At 44.1% G+C, this 21,454-nt stretch overlaps 2 protein-coding genes and 1 non-coding gene across 5 annotated transcripts; all 3 read right to left on the bottom strand.

Moving 5' to 3' along the window:
- Nucleotides 1–1,918: 1,918 nt before the first annotated feature.
- On the bottom strand, nucleotides 1,919–16,457 carry dtx4a (deltex 4, E3 ubiquitin ligase a). 3 transcript variants are annotated; one of them, XM_021615215.2, is made up of 8 exons: nucleotides 16,079–16,457; nucleotides 15,192–15,406; nucleotides 10,893–12,003; nucleotides 5,894–5,955; nucleotides 5,402–5,563; nucleotides 4,901–5,283; nucleotides 4,676–4,765; nucleotides 1,919–4,575 (listed from the first exon to the last, which is right to left on the bottom strand). In XM_021615215.2, exons 2-8 carry the CDS (start codon nucleotides 15,397–15,399, stop codon nucleotides 4,345–4,347), a joined length of 2,247 nt encoding a protein of 748 aa, XP_021470890.1. In that variant the 5' UTR covers nucleotides 15,400–15,406; nucleotides 16,079–16,457; the 3' UTR covers nucleotides 1,919–4,344. The 3 variants fall into 3 exon arrangements, with proteins under 3 accessions (XP_021470890.1, XP_021470888.1, XP_021470889.1); XM_021615213.2 differs by lacking the exon at nucleotides 16,079–16,457 and adding an exon at nucleotides 15,595–15,779; XM_021615214.2 differs by lacking the exon at nucleotides 16,079–16,457 and adding an exon at nucleotides 15,595–15,778 and having other exon boundaries at nucleotides 10,893–11,964.
- Nucleotides 16,458–16,723: 266 nt separating this feature from the next.
- On the bottom strand, nucleotides 16,724–16,795 carry trnaa-cgc. The gene has a single exon. It is a non-coding gene; the product is annotated as a tRNA-Ala (tRNA).
- A 155-nt stretch (nucleotides 16,796–16,950) lies between these two features.
- si:ch211-119e14.1 lies at nucleotides 16,951–20,945 on the bottom strand. Its single transcript, XM_021615235.2, has 3 exons — nucleotides 20,800–20,945; nucleotides 18,595–18,730; nucleotides 16,951–18,223 (listed from the first exon to the last, which is right to left on the bottom strand). Exon 3 carries the CDS (start codon nucleotides 18,219–18,221, stop codon nucleotides 17,577–17,579), a length of 645 nt encoding a protein of 214 aa, XP_021470910.1. The 5' UTR covers nucleotides 18,222–18,223; nucleotides 18,595–18,730; nucleotides 20,800–20,945; the 3' UTR covers nucleotides 16,951–17,576.
- Nucleotides 20,946–21,454: the final 509 nt, after the last annotated feature.

Genomic DNA, 21,454 nt, shown 5'->3' with positions numbered 1-21,454 from the left:
AAGAAGGGGCCACGTTGAAGTCGGAAGAAATTATAATGCTAGTGCCACTAATAGCCGCACCCATCTGTGATTTACCATCACTTTGTCTTTATTAGTGACCCTTTGCTGTCACAGTCTTAACACAGTTTTGTCCTTATTAAATCTTGAGGTCCATCTGCTCCATAGAAACTGACAGACGTTCCACCATGCCATAACACTGGCTTTTTCTTTGCAACTCTGCCTAGAAGGCCAGCATCCCGGAGTTGCCTCTTCACTGCTGACGTTAAGACTGGTGTTTTGCGGGTACTATTTAATGAAGCTGCCAGTTGAGGACTTCCGTTTCTGTTTCGCAAACTAGACACTAATGTACTTGTCCTCTTGCTCAGTTGTGCACCGGTGCCTCCCACTCTTTCTATTCTGGTGAGAGACAGTTTGCTCTGTTCTGTGAAAGGAGTAGTACACAGCGTTGTATGAGATCTTCAGTTTCTTGGCAATTTCTCACATGGAATAGCCTTCATTGATGAGTTTCAGAAGAAAGTTATGTTTCTGGCCATTTTGAGTCTGTAATCGAACCCACAAATGTTGATGCTCCAGATACTCAACTAGTCTAAAGAAGGTTTTATTGCTTCTTTAATCAGTACAACAGTTTTCAGCTGTGCTAACATACTTAAAAAAGGGTTTTCTAATGATCAATTAGCCTTTTACAATGATAAACATGGATTAGCTAACACAACGTGCCAACGTTGCTGATAATGGGCCTCTGTACGCCTTGTAGATATTCCATAAAAAATCTGCCGTTTCCAGCTACAATAGTCATTTACAACATTAACAATGTGTACACTCTATTTCTGATCAATTTTATATTATTTTAATGGGCAAAAAAAATGAAGGACATTTTTAAGTGACCCCAAACTTTTGAATGTTAGTGTACCTCCTCCATTGAAGTGGACCGAGGTCTATAGGTTTATGTTAAGCCACAAATTGTTTTGGTTAAAGTTTCTAGTAAGTTGAGTGCATACTTTTTTTGTAAGTGATCCCTGCGGGAATTGAACCCATGACCACAAAACACCACATATTGTTTTTAAATATCTGTCCTGAAGTGGCAGAAGATAGTGAGAGCAAACCTTGCAGTTCTATATAATTACATAAAATACATAACACATATGTTAGTCTATTTATACATCTTGACCGTCTGCATGTCGGCAACTGTTTTCAAGCAGCTCGAGCCTGTCAGATAGATCAAAACCTATTGAGAAATGTGACTTAGTCGGCCAGAACTGGCACTTTGAGGCGCAAAAGCCCTCTCATAACCACACACAGTGATATAGAAACTGGCTGGTAGTCTAGAGACTGCCCGATGCCAGTTAGTGTGTTGGCTACTGTGCTACACATTAGCCTAGTAACTAGAAGAAGAGCAGCAATTCAAGTCATTGTTTAATCTTATAGGCCCTTCTTAAATAGTTATCTTACTACCTTTTCTCATTTGTTAAAGTGGACATAATCCAGACTACTAATCCAGAGCTCAGACTAATCTAGAGATAAACTGTCCTTCGTAGTTTCGCATGGTTAGACTGACCCTGTCATGTCAATAGAGTGAATGATCTGGGGACAAACCTTAGAATTACTGTATCTCCGAAAGGCACTTGCCAGTCAGGCAAATCAGGTGTACATTTATGGTCACTTGCCCATATATATTTACATGCAGAAATGCCATAAATTGGCCGTATTTCACTTAAACGATGGGGAGGAACCAGAAAGTTTAGGGTTAGGCTACTGGAATTCTTGCAGTTTGGTTGTTTGAGTAAGGAAAACTGCCCACCTTGCCCAACTGTTCAGTTTACTTGCCCCGGGCCAATAGGGTAACCCTTAATGTCAATCCCTGCATAATAGGTATATACATAAATACATACACCCACACGAAAAGACACCAACACCGTAATCATCATACTGCTATTTTAATTGTCCCACTGTTACTTTAAATGCAAGTCTTTTGTAGTTTTATACGTTACTACTTTCTCTGCCATCATAGTTCTCAACGTCATTCGTTCTCTCCATTACAACTTTTACAAAGGTTTTATTAAAAGTGTTTTTTTTTTTTTTACAAAGTGGTCATGAGCCTTCAACCGTTGTTTTATTCCCATTGACGGACATGTAGTCAAACTGTGCCTGGGAAATAAAATGACATGTGCCAAACTGAGCAGTGCAAGAACTGAATAGACATAAAACATGACTACATCAAGTCCTGCATAAGACATCCAAACCAGCTGCTGGTATCATTGGGGAGAGGGGGGGATACAGGGTCACATAACATGTGCCAAATGCAGTACTCTTACCCAGAAAGTACAATACAGCAGTCATGTGATGGATATGTAGACATCATGTAGTCACACAGCTTTAAAATGTGGCTAAACAATACAAAGTAAAAAATAAATAATGTGGTTTTGATATGCCACTTACAAAAAAAACAATTTGATAAAAATTATAAAAAATAGAGCACAATAAATAAAATTCATTAAGTATAGAGTTGCGTTATAACCGTACCTTTACAAAATGTTTAATGTAAAGTTGTATACATAAACACACACATACATACAGAAAAAATATAAACTATAAATGTTGGCCTAACATTTGCATGTTAACACATACTCAAACATATTGTCAATAGTACCGCTTTATAAGCAGGTCCGTCATGGACCTAACACAAACCGACTGGACCGTTTGACCACAGGTTAGATTGACGACAGAGCAAATCTTTGTCCCTCCTTACAGCAAAAACAGCAGAAGGTTCGCTTTTCTCAGAGACAAATGAAGCTGGTGTCTAAAAGAAAGAAAATTCAACCCAAAGTAGTTTTAACAGTTAGATATAACTTCTTAAGGCCATGCCTAACTTTCCATGTTTCCTTTTGACTAAAGGACTAAAGAAAGATGATGCTCTGTGCAGTGCAAATCTGACCTCACGTGGCAGGTCCAATCATAGCTTTATATCTGATTTAATTCCTTCTGGGGTGCATCTCAATAGTCTAGTGCCTTTCCCACCCCCCCATCCCTGTTCAATCATCTGCAATGACGTGAAAGAATTTGAGAGGAAGCTATGTAAGACTATTGAGATGCACACATGGTTTGAAAAGGACTCTCATTTTGTGCTTTTAGGCTCACCTACCCCGCCGAGAGGGTTCCCAAAACACTAACACTGAAAGGGCCTGGCAACGGACGAGTCTTAAATCGTCCGAGGTAAAAACTCAGATATTAACACACAGACACCCACAGAGGCTTGTAATATTTAGGAGCCCTCTCGAGGAAGAGTTGAGCCTGACTCATTTCCTTACAATGTCACATATAGAAAACAATGCTGTAGCAATCAAACAGACAACATACAGCGGTTAACCAGGTGAAAAGAAAATGGAATGTAAAAATGAAATGAAACTCAAACCGAGCCAATATATAACAACTATTTAAAATGTACAACAACGCATTTTCAAAAATGATACAGCAATTAATAAAACACAGAAGAAAACCTATAGAGGCCAAGGGAATGTATTTTTCGACAAGTACCACTAGAGGGCATTACACATTCATGCTCACACATCCAGTCATAACATTAAATATTTTGAACGTTCTCGTTAACGTTTTCTGTAAATGAGAGACTTGTTACTCTGCTGCCGGTGGTCTAATACTTTTTTGCCCTCTACCATTCGTTAGCCCATCTATCATAACCCCACTAAAACCCATTTTTAGCGTTCATCCTACCACTTACAGCAGCTCTGGTGACTTGGTTCACCATTGAATTCAATTGGACCAATACAGATTCCGTACATTCTTGTCAAACTCTCACAGTGTAAACAACAGCTTCTGTCCAACACTGAATTGTATGTGCACTGTTGCCTCAAACGTCTCACTGAATGACATTTTGTGACGCCACCATTAATGTAGCAGAAATAAACTAAAACATTCCATCATACACCCGACCTATGCAGCTAAGCCACAGCCCACCTGTTCAGAGGGTGTATGATGTTGTACCGCAGTCAGTGTCGCTAGAAACTACAGTCAGACAGTCGATTTGTCTGTTTCTCTATTTGTTTAATGGTTGGTTCTTTTTCTTGGCTCATCTTTTCACCCGTTCAGTCATTTCTTCTCGTATGCAGTCTTTCAGGCATTCGGTTTCTGTTGCTGTCACATTTGCGCTGTCTGTGTTAATTTCTGTATTTCTCTTTTTTATTTTTTTACATATTCATTTGTCTATTTCTTCTCATCTCTGTTCCGTTGTGTCGCTCTGAGTCTGTATGTTCATTGTTTAAGCTCTGTCTCAAGTCTCCAGAGTCAGAACAAGTCTCTGTGTTGCTGTTTCCCCATTGGCCCATCTTTAGCTCAGTCTCTGGGTAGGCACTCCTCCTCTGTGATCCCCTGGGCCTTAAGCTCCTCCAGAACGTTGTCCAGGTGGCCTGGGTCGGGGTAGCCATGGCCTGTTAGGTTGGAGCCAAACTCAGTCTTGTGGTGCACTTCGTTCCAGATGACCGTGTCCGACTCGCCCGTGGTGCTGGACGTGCCCACCGAGAAGATGAGCCGGCGGTCCCACGCCACCAGCAGCAGCTTCAGTACCTAGGAAAAAGAAAAGAGTGAAAGTTAGCTACACAACCCAGTCATTTCATCTACAGCAAACCAGTACAAACTAGTAAACAGGAAGTTAGCTGGTGTTGACCTTGCGTCCCTTCTCGCTATCAGGGAGGTAGCAGTGTCGGGGGAATCCCCGGGCGGTGAATGGCTTGCCCGGGTTCGGGTGCTCAGGCCCCTGGGAAAAGGTGAAAGGGATTAGAATATAAATAATCATGCACAGTCAATGGGTGAATTCACGAGAACGCCCATCATCTTGTATTTACAGTACATCAGGTGCGTGTAGTATGTGGATGGGCAGTAAGGCTGTTACCTGGATGCCGGGGGGGATGTTGTAGATGATGCGGATGGTCTTGCAGTCAGGGTGGCCTGGCAGCGAGTGGGGGATGACGTGGTACTCCATCTTGCCGGGTGGCTGGTTCCCCGTCTTCACGCCGTAGATGGTCTTGCAGGTAGGGCACTGTAGGCTGCCGTCCTTGTTGCCGTTGTTGTACATGGCCACCAAGCACTGCAGGTGGTACTGGTGCCCACATTGAGCCAGGCGACCAACCGACTCTGCCCGCTGGATTCCCCCAACTCCGGGGCCCTTGTATCCCGAGGGCCCAGCCAGGGCCTCCATGCAGATAGTGCAGTCCTCCTCTGGGGGATTGCGGACCTTCTGAAGGTACCTCTTCACTACTTCCTCAGGGGTCTTGCCTAAGAGAAAGGGATGAAAGAGACATTGTTAGTGAATTAATCACTGTGACCCACATTTCCTATGTTGGGGTGTGTGTGTGTGTGTGTGTGTGTGTGTGTTTGTGAGCGCTACACCCACCTTTGCGAGCCTGCTTCTTGGTGGTCTTGCGGCAGCAGTGGCCGAGGCCGGGGACGGGCTTTATGTCACTCTTGCTAACGGGCGGGGGGTGGAGCACCAGCTTGGGAGGGCGGGTCAGACAGACAGGAAGTCCTGCGGCGCTCATCAGGATCCCTGTAATACCTAGAGACAACCAGCAGTGGGAGCAATGAGACTCCTCCACCACTGTCTATTGAGCTTAACCCAGGTAGACACTGGTCCATCATAAGCTACACTCATTCTCTATTTATGGGTCACATTAACAAATTAAGCCGGATTCTCTGTAACACTGTCTATCATTATTAGGTAAAGTGACGTTGACCGCTAAATGACCAAAATAGGCCTAGTAAATGTAGACTGAAAATGGCTTTAGACACTGGTACAAAGTTCCCCAATAGCTTGACTAGGAAACATAGCTTCCCAGGCAGCTTCAAGCTTCCTGTTTTGATATTAAGACTTAATGGTTGTTCTTACCTGCCAATGCAGGGTGGACAGGGCTAGATCCATTGAGGTTCTTCACAGGAACCGTTGGGACACTGAAACATAAAACACACTTCAGAACACACACACCTAGCAGACACAAAGCATTTCCCTGTTGTATTCGGCGCATGTGACAAATAACATTTGATTTGATTTTGAAACAATCACATCAGATGTGTGTCATAGGTAAACTTCAGGTGACCAATGACCACAGTGTCTGGTGTTTTCTGTGTCAAGGGTCATACCATGTCAGCAGGTCAAAGAGCTTTTGCTGAGCCACGTTGTTGACACGTTGACACGTCACTACGCCATCCAGGACTCCCCTAGTTGTCTGCGCCATCACTGAAAACAACAACCCTCACCTGAGCCAACACTGAAAACAACAAACCTCACCTGAGCCAACACCGAAAACAACAACCCTCACCTGAGCCAACACTGAAAACAACAACCCTCACCTGAGCCAACACCGAAAACAACAACCCTCACCTGAGCCAACACCGAAAACAACAACCCTCACCTGAGCCATCACCGAAAACAACAACCCTCACCTGAGCCAACACTGAAAACAACAACCCTCACCTGAGCCAACACCGAAAACAACAACCCTCACCTGAGCCAACACTGAAAACAACAACCCTCACCTGAGCCAACACTGAAAATAACAACCCTCACCTGAGCCAACACTGAAAACAACAACCCTCACCTGAGCCAACACTGAAAACAACGACCCTCACCTGAGCCAACACTGAAAACAATAACCCTCACCTGAGCCAACACTGAAAACAACAACCCTCACCTGAGCCAACACTGAAAATAACAACCCTCACCTGAGCCAACACTGAAAACAACAACCCTCACCTGAGCCAACACTGACAACAACAACCCTCACCTGAGCCAACACTGCTTTGAGAAAACCATGAGTGCATAGATTGTTAAACTTCAGAATGTTTGTTGGCCAGTCGGTCAATTTCATCTTAATTCCGATCAACTCAGGAATGGAATACCACTCCTATGGAAAAAGTCCATGCCCAATATAACTGACAGGAGTTGAAACAGAATCCAACAGCCAGGATTGAAATAACCCATCATTCCCTACAGCCTTCTCAATACTAGTTATTCACATCCAACATAGTCCCACTGTCAGACAACTGAAAGAAAGAGTGCTGTATCATTGTAAGCATGTGTCATGAGCCTCCACATTCTTCACAATATGATCCATACAGAAACCGTACTGACTAGGTGTTCAATTTGATTATTGTCATCTTGACTTTGATTGTGGGGTTTATTTCCCAGCTGAAATCTGCAAACCCCTCAGGTACCAATTAAAATCGTATCCCAAAGACGATTTTCACTATCGCTTCTCCAAACTTTTAATCTTTCTCAATCCTCTCTTCTGTCTCCTTTCCAAATCTCAATAATAAATCCTCCCCGGGTACGTATATCCTCAGATACGCTGCACCTCCCTGCTCCAGTCTCCCTCTCCTCTCTCAGTGGGTGTATGAATGTCTCCTATTCCTCTGGCTTTTACAGTGTAGGGATTTTCCCTCTGTTGACGTCACCACACTGAGATTACCTGCCAATTAGCATGTCACAGTGCACGGCTGCCAAGCGGCAGACAGACACCAGCGCATACTGGAGTAACGGCATTAGCTGAGGTCACCCCCTCTAGCCGTACACGCTGTGAGGGAATGCTGTGCGTTGTCACTGAAGGATAGTCCTTGACATAAAAGCAGAGGCGTGGATTGGTATGGAGTGATTAACTGAAAGTACTTCAGGTAGAGAATATTACCTGTGACGTTTACCCCCCCCCCCCCCCCCCACACACACATAAAACCTAAACGTGGGAATGTTATAAAGGCTACATTTAGTCCAATGATTCAGCCACATTGTTTGAAATAGGTACTGAAAAATACTGTTCGCCCATCACCGACTTGTGATGTTTCTACTGTTGAAGACAACACAGCACTGAACAACTGTGGCTCATTCGTTGTATGATCTCCAAGGTCTATTCCCCAACATAGGTATTCCTCATCTGCACATTTCAAACCAGGTTACACCCTCACCAGTCCCTCTTTGAACATTTTGGTAACACTTTATTCGGAAAGCCCCTCACCCCGACAGATGATCTAGCGTAGATGTTCAGCAAGCACAATTGGTTTCGTTTATCGAGTGCGTCCACTGCAACATATTACAACAAATTTGAACGCCTGAGTGGCTGAGGATAGTGAACCACGTGTCAACAGTAGTAGTTCAATTCGAATTCATCCAATGACAATAGTTGTTTGATCATCTGAGCACCTGTCTGGCCACTATCCAAATAAAGAGGGACCGGCGTGGTCTTTCAACCGGACACTTTCCAGACCCTCAGTTCAACTGTAGGCCATATCCCAAGTTCCGCCCTACGACGTGGCTGGTGGCATCCCCAACTTGGCTTACAGTTCGAGAAACACAGCGCAGTTCATTGGGTCACCGGCCTTTTGTGTGGTAAACGAGTGACTGTCGGGGTGCTCTTGCCCAGTGTTCTTTCACAGATACGAAGATGTGGGTGAATGAAAAGCACCTTGTGAACTGGAGCAGGCGGCATAAACACATTGGAGAACACGCTCGTGCCAGGGAGCGGACGTGCAAGGTGTGAGATACGGAAGGAGGGAGGGTGGAGGAGAGGGGAAAGAGGGAGGAAAATAGTGAAGGAGAGAGGGAGAGCAAAAATGTGGAGAGGACTTGGGAGTTAAAACTATGTGGTTTAGTTTGATCCCTAGCTAATCTAAAACTTTAGTGCACGTTCTGGCTGATCCATTCAAGAGAACTGCTATGGTGTATAGGACACAAATAGTCTTTTATCCACCTCCGAGTGTCTTTTATCCCCCTCCGTGTGTCAGTGAACCCGGCATGGTAACTGTTACAGTGTGTGTGGGTCAGTGTACCAGTCTAAAGTTGTTTGTCTGCTGTGCATTACTAGAAATGATTGGGTTTTGTTACTCTGGGTACGTTTGTCTGCAAAATGTTATAATATGAATAAATTAAATTAAATGTGTATAAAATAAAAAATAACTCTAAACAACAACATGAATACTCAAATAATGTGGAAAAGAATGCCCCCGTGTTTTAGAGGAGGGTTTGGCCCGGCAGGGATGTCCTTGTACCACTGACCACTAGCGACTCCTGTGGGGGGCCGGGAAGAGTGTCGGACACGGTCACCAGGTGTACGGTGTTGTTTCCTCTGACACATTGGTGTGGCTGGCTTCCGGGTTAAGTGGGCATTGTGTCAAGAAGCAGTGCGGCTTGGCAGGGTTGTGTTTCGGGGGACGCACGTCTCTCGACCTTCGCCTCTCCCGAGTCCGTACGGGAGTTGCAGCGATGAGACAAGACAGTAACTGCCAATCGGATACCACGAAATTGGGGCGAAAAGGGGTACATCTTATTAAAACTTGATTTAAACTTGATTTAACTTCTGAGAAACAATTGAAGATAATTTCGTCAAGTGAATTCTTCTGGAAGCCACAAAAAAGACCTAAAAGCTGCCCTGTCATAAAACTGTATCAATTGACAAAAATGATAATTGAAAAGTAATTAATAATTTATAAGCAAGTTATCAACAATTCCTGACGAACTTTCAAAACGCTGCTTTACCCACGTGTGTCCTGACTCTGGTCCAACCCATCAGTTTCTGGGACCAATCAGACGGTCTAGAATGTATTTCCATTCTAGAAATCACCGGGGAGGTACTCTGATTCATTGCGGAGAGGAAACTAACGTCCGTGGGCGTGGCTCTTGGCCGGAGCAAGGCGTTTGGGTAGCCAGGCAACAAGTTCTCAGCTTTTCACAGTGAGTTGGTCACGCGGCGAACAATGCCCTCTAGTGTTAAGAGGAGATCATTGCTTGACTCCCTCACTACTCTCACAATAACACATTATTCACACAGAGCCAGTAACTGTGTCAATATTGATACTCGCCCTGCAAGCATATGCTCAGGTGGCAACTCATCTATATGCATGTGTGGATTACCGAAGTAACTGCTACCTCGCTTAAAAAACTCTATCTACCTCTGTTGTCCTTTGCCAGGACCCCATTCCACACAGTCTCTTGCTCCCAATCCCCCTATGCACAGATTTGAAAACCTTAGACAGGAGATATGGTGCTATTATCACATTGCTTAAACCTCTCTCTCCTATCTTTTTCCGATCTACACAAGTGCTCGCTTGTGAGCCCCCTGCCTCTGTCCGTGCCCCAGCATTGTTTTGGAAATGGGAACCAGGCCTCGGCTGTGCCCACAATGGTTGCCACGGAGACTGCACACATACACACCAGCGGGGGCAGAGGGGCCTGTAGGAATGAGAATAGGCCTGGGAACTGGGTGTGTAGGGATGATGTCAGTATTACAACAGTAGCACTAAGCATGTCATGAGAGTACTGGGGAGGTTGTGTGTGGGTGTGGGTGTGTGTATGGGGAGAGGTCAATCTATGCATGTTATCAGAAAACTATGCTTACCCCAAGCCCGCCCCCCCCCCCCCCCCCATCCACCCTCCTGGCTCTCAAATTCTAACTGGGTGAATCAAATCTGAGTGACACAACGCGGCGTATTTGATATGAATGCGTTATGGAATTTCACATAGAAATGAACCAGCTAACAGAATGTGTCATAGGGATTAAAGGTTTATTAATGCTAATGGGGTGTTAATGTCAGATATGGGCAGTGATTGTGGAGGCATGTCTACGCCAGTGGAAACGCCTTGGATCAAAATGTTGAAATTCCTCTTCTATCCTCGTTTTTCATCCCTTGTGTTGTGTTTATCTGCGAGAGACAAGCGTAGTCCACCGTGTTTTCGGATCGGGGTTAACAATTGTATCGGCTACATAACATCACTAAGTCTCTCAACACTGAAATTAAATCATATCAGATAGACAAGTGTAGAGAACTATGTCATAAAGGAGGTACATGGGAGGAGTATTTTTGTGAACTGTAGTGACATAACAGCTGGAGCAGTGACTCACCCGGAGGCGATGAGGGCTCTGGACTGGGCCATGGCGATGCGCTGCAGGGCGGGTCGGCTGAGCCCAGCAAGGCTGGCACGAGGTGGCAGGGGGGCTGCACAGGCCGCCGCTGCTGAAGACACGGGCCCCAGGACACGGGCGGAGGGTGAGGGGGTGCAGGAGGAGGCTGCCGTGGAGATGAGAAGAGGGGCCGGCGCGGGCATTGACGGAGGGCCGGAGGACGCCATGGAGAAGGAAGAGGAGAGAGGAAGAATGACACTGGACGCGATAGAGGAGGGCGGAGGCGGTGGAGGAGGCGGAAGGGGGGGTAGAGGCGGGGGAGGGGGTCGGGTAGAGGTGAGGGAGAGTGCGGCGGTGGCCGAACCCAGGAGGGAGAGCGAGTGGGCGAAGCCGCCGCCGACCCCTACACCACCGCTAGCCCCGCCCGCGGACGTCCTGTGGGGGGACAAGGACCTGGCCATGGAGGAGGGGGGGCGAGGGAGAGTCAGCGAGTAAGACCCCCCCATGGCCGAGTAACCCCCACCTAGTTTGGGGCTGGGCGGCTTGTTCTGAGGTGGCCTCCTGCCCAGGGTGTGAGCCGTCGCCATGGCGCCTGCCTTGACGCTCAGGACCAGCATGCATTGCTGACAGGCGCAGGGCTGGCCCAGCGATGTGATGGCAGAGGCCGGCAGGGCGCCGCTTGGGTAGGCGCTACCGTTCCCGTTCCCCATGCCCACTGCGGAAACCCCCACCCCCGGCAGTCCTGCAGGGCTGGGTCCCCAGGCGTGGTGTGTCTTGGGAAGGGGCCCCGACACCAGAGGGTAGGCCAAGTCGGAGCGGCGTTGGATGCGGCGGCAGCGCTGCGTCTGCCCGTTGATCTGGGTCATGCTCTGAAAGTCGATGAGGTAACAGAAGCCCAGTGGCGCCAGGTCCAGCCAGGGCTGCTGACGGTCGCGTGCTGCCTGGATGGCGATGCCCACCTCTGTGTCGTAGGCTGTCCACGAGCCTGTGTCGTTCTCCCACTCCCACAGCCAGCCCTGGCCCGGCGCCGACGTGGGGTCGTAGAAGCTGCGACGCACCGGTCGGAGGGTACCTGGGGTAACGGTAGAGAGACGAGGGTCACGCCACAGAACTACAGAGAGGGGAACACAAGAAGGACCTGTTCCAGAAGACCTTTCAGCTAACCACATTCAGTCATAACACAACACCGATGACATTTGTTCACAACACCGATGACATTTGTAGCACAGTGCAGTAATAGACATACATTGACACAAATGACTATTGATATGACCTGTTCAAGTGAAAGAAAAGCATGAATAAAAAGGTATGTTTTTTTTTTTTTTTTCATTAGGCTTGGTTGACTTTTTTGTTGGTCTATCTAGAACCAAAAAGGGTTGTTTTTTTACCTGGAACCAAAAAGGGTTCTGTTGTGGAGCCAGCCGCAGAACCCTTTTGGAACCCTTTTTTCTAAGAGTGCAGATGAGCTAAATGTTCTGTAGGCCTTGCTGTAATAATTGTTGTAGACAAGCAAATTACACCACCACCAAATTTGATCAATCGGTGTGTGCTCCCTAAGAATTTGGGCAAACAGGCTAACAGGTTGCCCCTGGTAACAGCACACCATGTTCTGGATTGTGATTGGTTGCTGGCCTTGGTTGGGCTCAGAGTTGCTCAGAGCTGGTCATGTTTGCTTTCCCAGTCCAGAGACTTAACGTTCAGTCCATATCAACTGTCGTCCTATTACCTGGGATTCAAAGAACTTCTAATCCTGGGTTTAACTCATTTATACTCCCAAAGAGTCTTATTAAAGTGAGCATGACTGGCAGACAATGAATGACGGTTGCTTTTTTTTAACGAAGAACACGTTTTGAGAGAATAAATCCGGAGTGCTTGAGATGCCAAGCTGCAATAGAAAACTACATTTTCAAATAACAAGACATAAACCAATATAAATGTATCTATAAACCGTTTGCCGTTCAAAACAATAGGGTTTGAATGTAAATTATACATGAACATACTTATTGAATTATGTAATAGACATATAACAATGCCTGGAATGCAACAGAGTACATTTTTCATCGTATCTGAACTCAACCCAACTACCAACTTTTCTCTCAATGACCTCAGACTTCTGCAATTTATCTCACCTCCCTCCTCCTTTCCCTCCCTCTGGTTTTGGGACTGGGGCACCCTACCCCCTCTCTCCCCACAGCTATCCCCGCCTGGGAAGCAGGAAAACCACACAAAAGTGTTTGTCAGCCCCAGGTCGCTAGGTGCACAGTGTTTCCTCCGACACATTGGTGCGGTTGGATTCCGGGTTGGATGCGCGCTGTGTTAAGAAGCAGTGCGGCTTGGTTGGGTTGTGTTTCGGAGGACACATGGCTCTCGACCTTCGTCTCTCCCGAGCCCGTACGGGAGTTGTAGCGATGAGACAAGACAGTAACTACTAACAATTGGATACCACGAAATTGGGGAGAAAAAGGGGTGTTTGTCAGCCAAAGTGTTGAGAAGGGCGGCAGAGTCAAAGTTAGACGTCTGACAATTCTTCCCTTTGTGTTGTCGCCCACTTTCCTCACTTCATCGTGTGAAGACGTCTCTCTGTCTGGAGGGCTGGATACAATCAGCAATAGCATTAACAGCCTTAATAAGAGGCACATAAGGGAGAGTTTTGGGGTGAAGTTCAGATAGCCAGTCATAGGTGAGAGTAAATACAGTAGTTTTACTTTGGATATTTGCTGCACACCAGAAAGCATGCGAGACTTGCAGTTGCACTGTGAATGTGAACCCAATCCAGGATTGGAGGCATTTGTACACATGGTTTGGGAATGTGTCATGAAAGAGTGTGAGGAAAGTAGTGTGTAGGATACACACTTTTGATTTCAAGAACAATGTGCTTGAGATCAAAAGGGAAACAAGCTAAAAATGTATGCCAATTTTCCCTCCACATTCTCATCTTTATTCATGATCATGTTTTGAATAATAACTCATAATGAGAACAGCTCATCCATAACTGTGCCCTACATATACTGTAGATGTCCACTCACACACAACAACCACCCAGCTAGCACATTTGGTTCCTTGGGAGTTGGGAGCACATATATTTTTGGTTTCACATTGGTTGTGGGAACAAAGCCAGACGTTTCCTGACCGGAAAATGTAGAACCCTCTGTGGAAAGGGTTTCACGTGGAACCAAAAAAGGTTCTCCTATGGGGACAGCCGAATAACTCTTTTGGAACACTTTTTTCTAAGATTGTGCCATGACATCATGCACTACATTGGAGCATGCTGTTATCTAAAAATAAATATATGGAAATATGTGTAAAGCAACTAAATTGTGCCTGGAAAACTGCACTTAAGTGTGCTCAAACAGTTGTCACTTATCAGGGGCCTTATGTATCAAGCGTCTCAGAGTATGAGTGCTGATCTAGGATCAGGTCCCCTTTGTCCATGCAATCTTTTTGTATTGTGATCTAAAAGAACTGATCTTAAATCAGCACTCTTATACTGATACACTTGATACATACTGCCTCTGTAGTCTACCGTACGTACAGTAAGACTGGAAGGTCTTCTGGTCTTCTGCGCTCACTACCTCAAGGGCTGTGAGCGTACAGTGTGTCACTGCCCAGCTAGCACATAACGTTCTGAGAACCATATGTTTCTTAGTGTTTGGTGAGAGCGTGGTTGTCCTATGGTTATTTTGCATACAACTTTCCCGGAATGGTGGAGGATAGTTGCTTGGCTTTGGAACATTCTAAGCTCATTTAAGGAACTTGACAAAAAAAAAAAATGTCTTGGTACTTTTAGGTTCTAGATAGACAGACTCTGAGAAAAAAAGGTTCCATCTATCTATCTAGGCTACTCTTCTGCCCCTACCCATGCTATGCAGATCCAAAATCGAAAAATGACAACAATGATGATGCTGAAAGACTCTTGTGAAAGAATGTTTAGTGAAATGCAAAACACATGATCATGAGAAAAACATAACATAACCTCTGTGTTTGGCATAATGGAGGCAGTTAACAAACATGGCCTTGAAAAATAAATGTGAACTATGCACACAACTATACATGCCCACATAGGCTAGTCTGCATAAGATGCGGTTGCCTATCAAACAAGAACATAAAGGCTGTTATTAAACCATATTATTTTGTTTCTACGGGCTAACTGGATAGTGTAGGCTATTGCACTGATATGTTGTGGGCCTATGCTACATTATCGGTTTCACTGCGGTAATAACACTGTAATAGCATAGCGCCTATATTCACATTCCCTCAATACACAGTTGTGTCAATGGTCGTCAGTCACATTAGTCTTACCTGTATCTTGTCGGAACTGGTGCATGGAATGCAAGTCGATGATGTAGGGCGAGAGGCGAGAGTCCACCTGGCCTAAGACAACACTACCACCCCGTGGGTCGTTGCGGATGACTGCCTCGATGTGGTGAGAGACGGCCGGGCTGTAAGGCCGCCAGCGCCCGTGCTCGTTCAGCCATTCCCATACCACCACGGCCGACGCTAGTAACATCCTACGCCTGCGAAATAGAATAGCACAAAAGCATTTTTAGGTGGTTTTCTTTTGAATATGTCCCATTTTAGGTACATATCCGTGCGCAGCTGCATCCATCTTGAGCCATTTGCAAGCTAGGATAGGCTATCGAGATATATTTAGCCTATAATAACAGCGTAACTATAGCTCTGTCAACCTGTAAGTGGCGCCTACCTTCCATGTTGATATTCTGTACAGGTGCAACAATATTTCGTTTCTTTGTTCAAGCGAATCAATAAATCATTAAAATCGTTGTTCATAGGCAGGGGGGTGGGGACAAGCAGGTTCCTTGCATTTTAGCCTCTATTCAGAAAAATGGCGTGTAAATCATTTCTGTGGCATAATCAGTTTTGATGTGTGAAGATGCTGTGGTGGTGTGCTGAAGTGATGGGATGGATAGGCTACATCATACATCGACAAAAAGTGATTTGCTGTAACAAGTGGTTTCATTTTGCGGCAATGTAGCCTATTTGATTTTCTCATCGTATTATTGTAATACAATGTAACAGATACGCAGTGGGCACTGTAAAGACCAAAGATCCATGAACTATCGAGAGTTCCACGGCTTTATTCCACTGTATATCCTTCACATTTTAGGAATATTTGTTTATTTGTAGGTAGGATATAGCCTTAAGTAAATCAATATAGACATATTTACCAATGCCGGATACTTTTTGTTCGCCTTCCGTAGGCTAACGTTACCTCCAATCAAAGCCAATCCAGTATAGGCTAGGGTATTCTTGGTTTAGCTACTATCCATCTCGTTATGTTAGAAAGTATTGCCTATAGTAGTGCAAATCCAAGGCTGTTGTTGCGAGAAAATGTGTTTAGGCTATTTGTTTGGATCTCCACGAAAGCCTGCATAGCCATGTCGTGCAATTGGTCCATGATGTGTCTTGGCTTTATGAGTGGGTTGCATTTAAACGCTAGGAACAACTCGAAATAATTCCGTGGGCCATCCCCGGTCAAAAATATATTTTTTTACAAAATGTTGCCATGAGTGCGTGGACAAGCATTTCACCCAGTGATTTCAACCAGTCCTATCTATCAGCAAGAGGTAATGTAGCCAATCAAATTCCAGAAACAAGGCCCAATACTCCGCCCATGACTGAGCGGACAAGGAGGCACCTTTTGCAAGCAGCGGTAGATCTAATTTAAACGTCATAAATAAATTACATTATTAAATGTTTTTATGTGGTAGAATGAGTTTAGCTCCGAATTATCACTTGGTGTTGTAATCAATAATTAATTGTGTAGACAATAGGCGTAAGGTTACATTTTCAGTAAAAAAAAAAGAAAACAGTGGAGATGCCGGGGATTGAACCCGGGGCCTCATACATGCGAAGCATGCGCTCTACCACTGAGCTACATCCCCATTTCCTGTATAAACGATATTCAAAATGGAATATAAAAATTGCAACAGGTAAATCTTAGGTGGATTAGGTTGTTTGAAATTGTATTTATGATTTAAAAATGTGAAAGTAATATACACGAATTATTGTATGTGATAAAAAAAAACTCAAGTAATAATTCGAATTAGGCCCTTTATTTCAATACAAACAGCTATTCCTAAAATATACAAAACACACTTTTAATTTTTCGAAATTTTATTTAACCTTTAACCTAGGCAAATCTGTTAAGAACAAATGTTTTATTTACAATGAGGGCCTAAACCGGATGACGTTAGGCTAATTGTGCGCCACCATATGGCACTTCTAATCACAGCTGGTTGCGTTACAGCCTAGAATCGAACCAGAGTGTCTGTAATAAGGCCTCTAGCACTGATATGCAGTGCTTTAGAACACTGCACCACAAATATTCCAATAGTAATAAGACTAATGCAGAAAACAGTACCACTCAAAGCCTGCGCTTCATCATATGAAACCTTTAAAAAAGCTTTTAATATCTCAAAAATATTGTTTCATGTATTCAATCTGCAATTGTTGCTCTTGTCAGTCCCTTTATTCACTTTGATTTATTATTTCACACATATTATTTATGTTGCTCTTTGCTCTGATTGTTGTAATCTGGTTGTAACACTGGTTTGTCAGGTTTACAATTTACAATTATGATGATAATGACGACAAACCTACTGTCAAGCGGTATTGCTGTACAAAGATGAAATATGGAACTATTGTCCCTCGCTGATCCTTCCCTCACAATGCAGTCACATCATCCTTGTCTCTGCCCCCCTCACTCCTATCTTCAGACCAGATGGCACTACCAGAGAACTGATGCAGGTCTATCAGCAAACCTCCTCCTCCACTTTTTTCTCCTCCCACTGCTCCCTCATCACTCTCTCCATCCTCTTTGCTTTCCCACTTTTCCTCCATATTCTCCTCTCTCTCCTCCTCACGCTCTCTTATCTCTTCCTTCTCGCCCGTGAGCTTTGCTCTCTCCCTCAGGTCACAGCCCTCCATGCTGGAGTAGTCATCTGACGAGTCATCCCCTCTGTCTTCCCTCTCATCGCCCTCCTCCTCCCCCCCACTTTCCCTTCCCTCGCTCCCTCTCTCCACATCCCTCTCTTCATTTTTGTGTTCCTCCTCTCTTATGGCCTCCTCATCCGCGCCAAGGGGCCACAGCCGGCGCCCAAGCCGCACTTCCAGGACTCTGACCCCAGCCATGATCCGGTCCCTGGCCCCATTCTGCCCATAGACCAGTTGGCGGACTGTGTACTGGCCATTAGTCTTGCGGTTCAGCCACATGTACAGGAAGACCAGGAGGCAAACAAGGAAGACCAGGAGGAAGAAGGCGATCAATACTTTTCTGGTGGATGTCGTTTCGTCATATACGTTGTTCATGCCTAGAAGTGAAGAGTAAAAATTGGAATGACTGTTTAGACTGACATTTGAAAGGGACATTTGGTTGGGATCTGAACGCCAAGTGAATCTGGATCTAAGGGGTTTTAGACTGTCTGTATGATTCAGATCCTGAAGTGTTTGTTTGGCCTGATCTGCACTGTAAACAATTATATTTCAATTGTCAAACCGAATTTAAATGGAATTGACCCCACCTTGATGGTCACAAAATACAAGTCTCTTAATCTAAAGCTGTTCAAGTACAGTCATGCTTGGCCTTTTATTAGAACAAAACAAATCCTCTCAGAATATCAAAACCATAAACCCACCCTTATTAGGGTGAACGGGTTCAGATTGATTTGATTTCGCAACGTACCTCTTCAAATAGTTATCCGAAAAGTTGAAGGAATCCAAGGCCAAACTCTGCCGTGAAGGAGATCTAGTTTACTGGAAATTGAGGGTGCTCTTTTCTTTCAACTGCAGCTGATCCATACATAGATGTATTACTGGATCTGTAAATAAAGTATATGGACCATTAGTTACCTACTGCCCAAAAACATGTCAATATCCATGCAGCAAAATCTTTAATACAGATAATTACACCTTAAAGAAATATATGTGGCAGAATCGTAGATTTTCCCACACTTTTTTCGAAAGGATAAAGTGAGGCTTGTTTTGAGTGCAGCCTGAAACCTGCCTATGAATAATGATACAATAAATGTGTCACGACACCACCGAGGTGTATAGGCAGGTGCCACGGTGACTGATTATGAATGGTTCTGACAGGTGTCATTTCATGGTAGTTGACATGCCGTGTCATTGTTGTATTGTTCTGTACAGTGTACTGTCACTATATATGCAGCATCCCACCCATTCAGACACAGGAAGTGCCTGTGAAGTCATGATTCTGCCTGAGTGACTCACTAACAGGAAGCCAGCATACTCTCTCTCTCTCTCTCTCTCTCTCTCTCTCTCTCTCTACATTTCCGCCCTACATATTTCCATCTACCATAGCATCCTACGCTTTATTGCAGGTGACAGTTTTAACATGCATCACTGTATCCTGTATCAAAAGGTTGGCTGGTCCTCATTAAAGTCCCGTAGATCATTTAATTACTCCCTTTTAATTTACAAAGCTCTACTACCCAAGCTTCTAACCTACCTCACTTCACTGTTAAAATGTAAAAATATGAGACACGAAACCCGTTCACAGGGATGGTTACCTCTCGAGGTTCCACTAGTACATACCGATCTAGGTAAATCCGCCTTCAGTTTTAGTGCCTCGCATTTTTGGAATAGCCTGCAAAACTCCCAACATCTAGACTCTGGTGCCTCTATGGCAGTTTAAGACTTTAATGTTGAATGAATTTAATGTGAATTGCAACTGTTTGGATTCAATGTAAATAATTGTATTTGTGATGTTTTGAAGTTGTAGTGTTGATTCTGCAATTTGTAGTTTATTTTATTTTTATTGATCATTTTGAATTTGTTGTATTGTAAATGAGACCCTGGTCTCAATAAATAAAAGTTGTATTTTTTGTTGTTGTTTCAACTATTATATACATAGATATGGATGTCGACAAGTTATTTAAAAATGTACGTTTTGCAATAAGTGTACCTGTTCTCCCTCCCTGGCCTCTGTGGATAGCTGACACATTGAACACTAATTGAATATAATAAAAAAGACTAATAAATATTTCTAGTTCATACATGAATGCAATGGGATTCATGTATGTGGACTTGTTGTTTCATATGATGTACAAAATGTGACATTCTGCTCATCAGATGAAAGTTATTAACAAAGCACAGCTAATCTCAACTAGATTACCAATTAGACTATGCAAAATATATATATATTTTTTTAATTGAACCTTTATTTAACTGGGCAAGTCAGTTAAGAACTAATTCTTATTTATAATGATGGCCTACCGGGGAAAAGTGGGTTAACTGCCTTGTTCAGGGGCAGAACAACAGATTATTATTACCTTGTCAGCTCGGGGATTCGATCCACCGAACCGTTCGGCTACCTGCCGCCCCAAAATATGATAGTCAATCTTTTCTCTCTCTTTCTACATTCTACAATGCCTTTACATTTCTGCATATGACCTTACATGTTTTCACATGTAGTAGGCAGCCATGATACAGTATTGGTGCGAAGCATAGATTAATAAAGATCCCATGGTGCAATATGCTGTTAACATACTCCATCTGTTTATATGTCTATTACATATGCAAAATCATTTTGTACAGATAATGTAAATGTTTAAATCAAAAGCCCACTTGATATGGAAGTATTAACTCCACTCTTTAGACCCGAATACAGATTCTTACATTTCTGAAAGTAAATAAAACAGGGACACAGACAAAGAGTTGGTGTGACAGAGAAAATCAAGACAACGTGGAAGGAGAGAAACAGTGGTGGTAGGGAAGTGAGGAGGAGATGTGGAAAGAGATTGGGAGGAAAGTGCGAAGCTGACGGATGTACATGGAGAGAGTGGAAAGATGATACAAAAAATGTCAGATAGAAAACGAGAAATTTGAATTATGGTCAGTAGATTTTTAAAAAATCTATAAAACTCACCAATATCTTGCTCTAAATGAACATGCTTTAGGATGGTTTTGAAAAAGATTAACAGACACCCAGAGAGGAAGCAAGAACTCACAGGCGTGTCAGTGGTGGAACTTTTTTTGACTAGATAAGGGGATGCATAAATTTAAAGAAGGGCATGTAAGAATTAGAGCAGGAGGGGGATATAATGTGGGTGGAGAGAGAGACAGAGAGAGAGAGAGAGAGAGAGAGAGAGAGAGAGAGAGAGAGAGAGAGAGTAAAGCGCAGAGATTAGCAAATCCACACCCAAATATAGAAAGAGGAAGGTGCAGTGTGCTTTCATGTATGACAGAAGGTGTGACAGTTGGTGTACAGGGTACGGTTGTGGTTTGGTTCCTTTCAAGTAAATCTGATCTATTATGTCTCCAATATGCTATGGAATTTATTTGTACAGCCATAGGAAGTTAACAGCTGCAAAGGAACCCACCTACAGTATGAACATACTGCACCTGCAAAGTTCAAAGATGCATAAAGTGGATTAACATAACTGGACCTACTGATTCTGCTACACCAACTCTCATCAATGCAGCCTAAGCAAGTGAGATGTATTTGAGTTGCACCAGGTCCCATTTTGTTCTATCCAGACTTGCACAAATAATATTTATACATATTTTTTTATTTGTTTTAA

Source organism: Oncorhynchus mykiss, chromosome 9 (assembly GCF_013265735.2).
Source record: "Oncorhynchus mykiss isolate Arlee chromosome 9, USDA_OmykA_1.1, whole genome shotgun sequence".
Lineage (NCBI taxonomy): Eukaryota > Metazoa > Chordata > Actinopteri > Salmoniformes > Salmonidae > Oncorhynchus > Oncorhynchus mykiss.
Note: the sequence above shows the minus strand (reverse complement) of the source record. Positions and strands in the feature narration are given on the sequence as shown.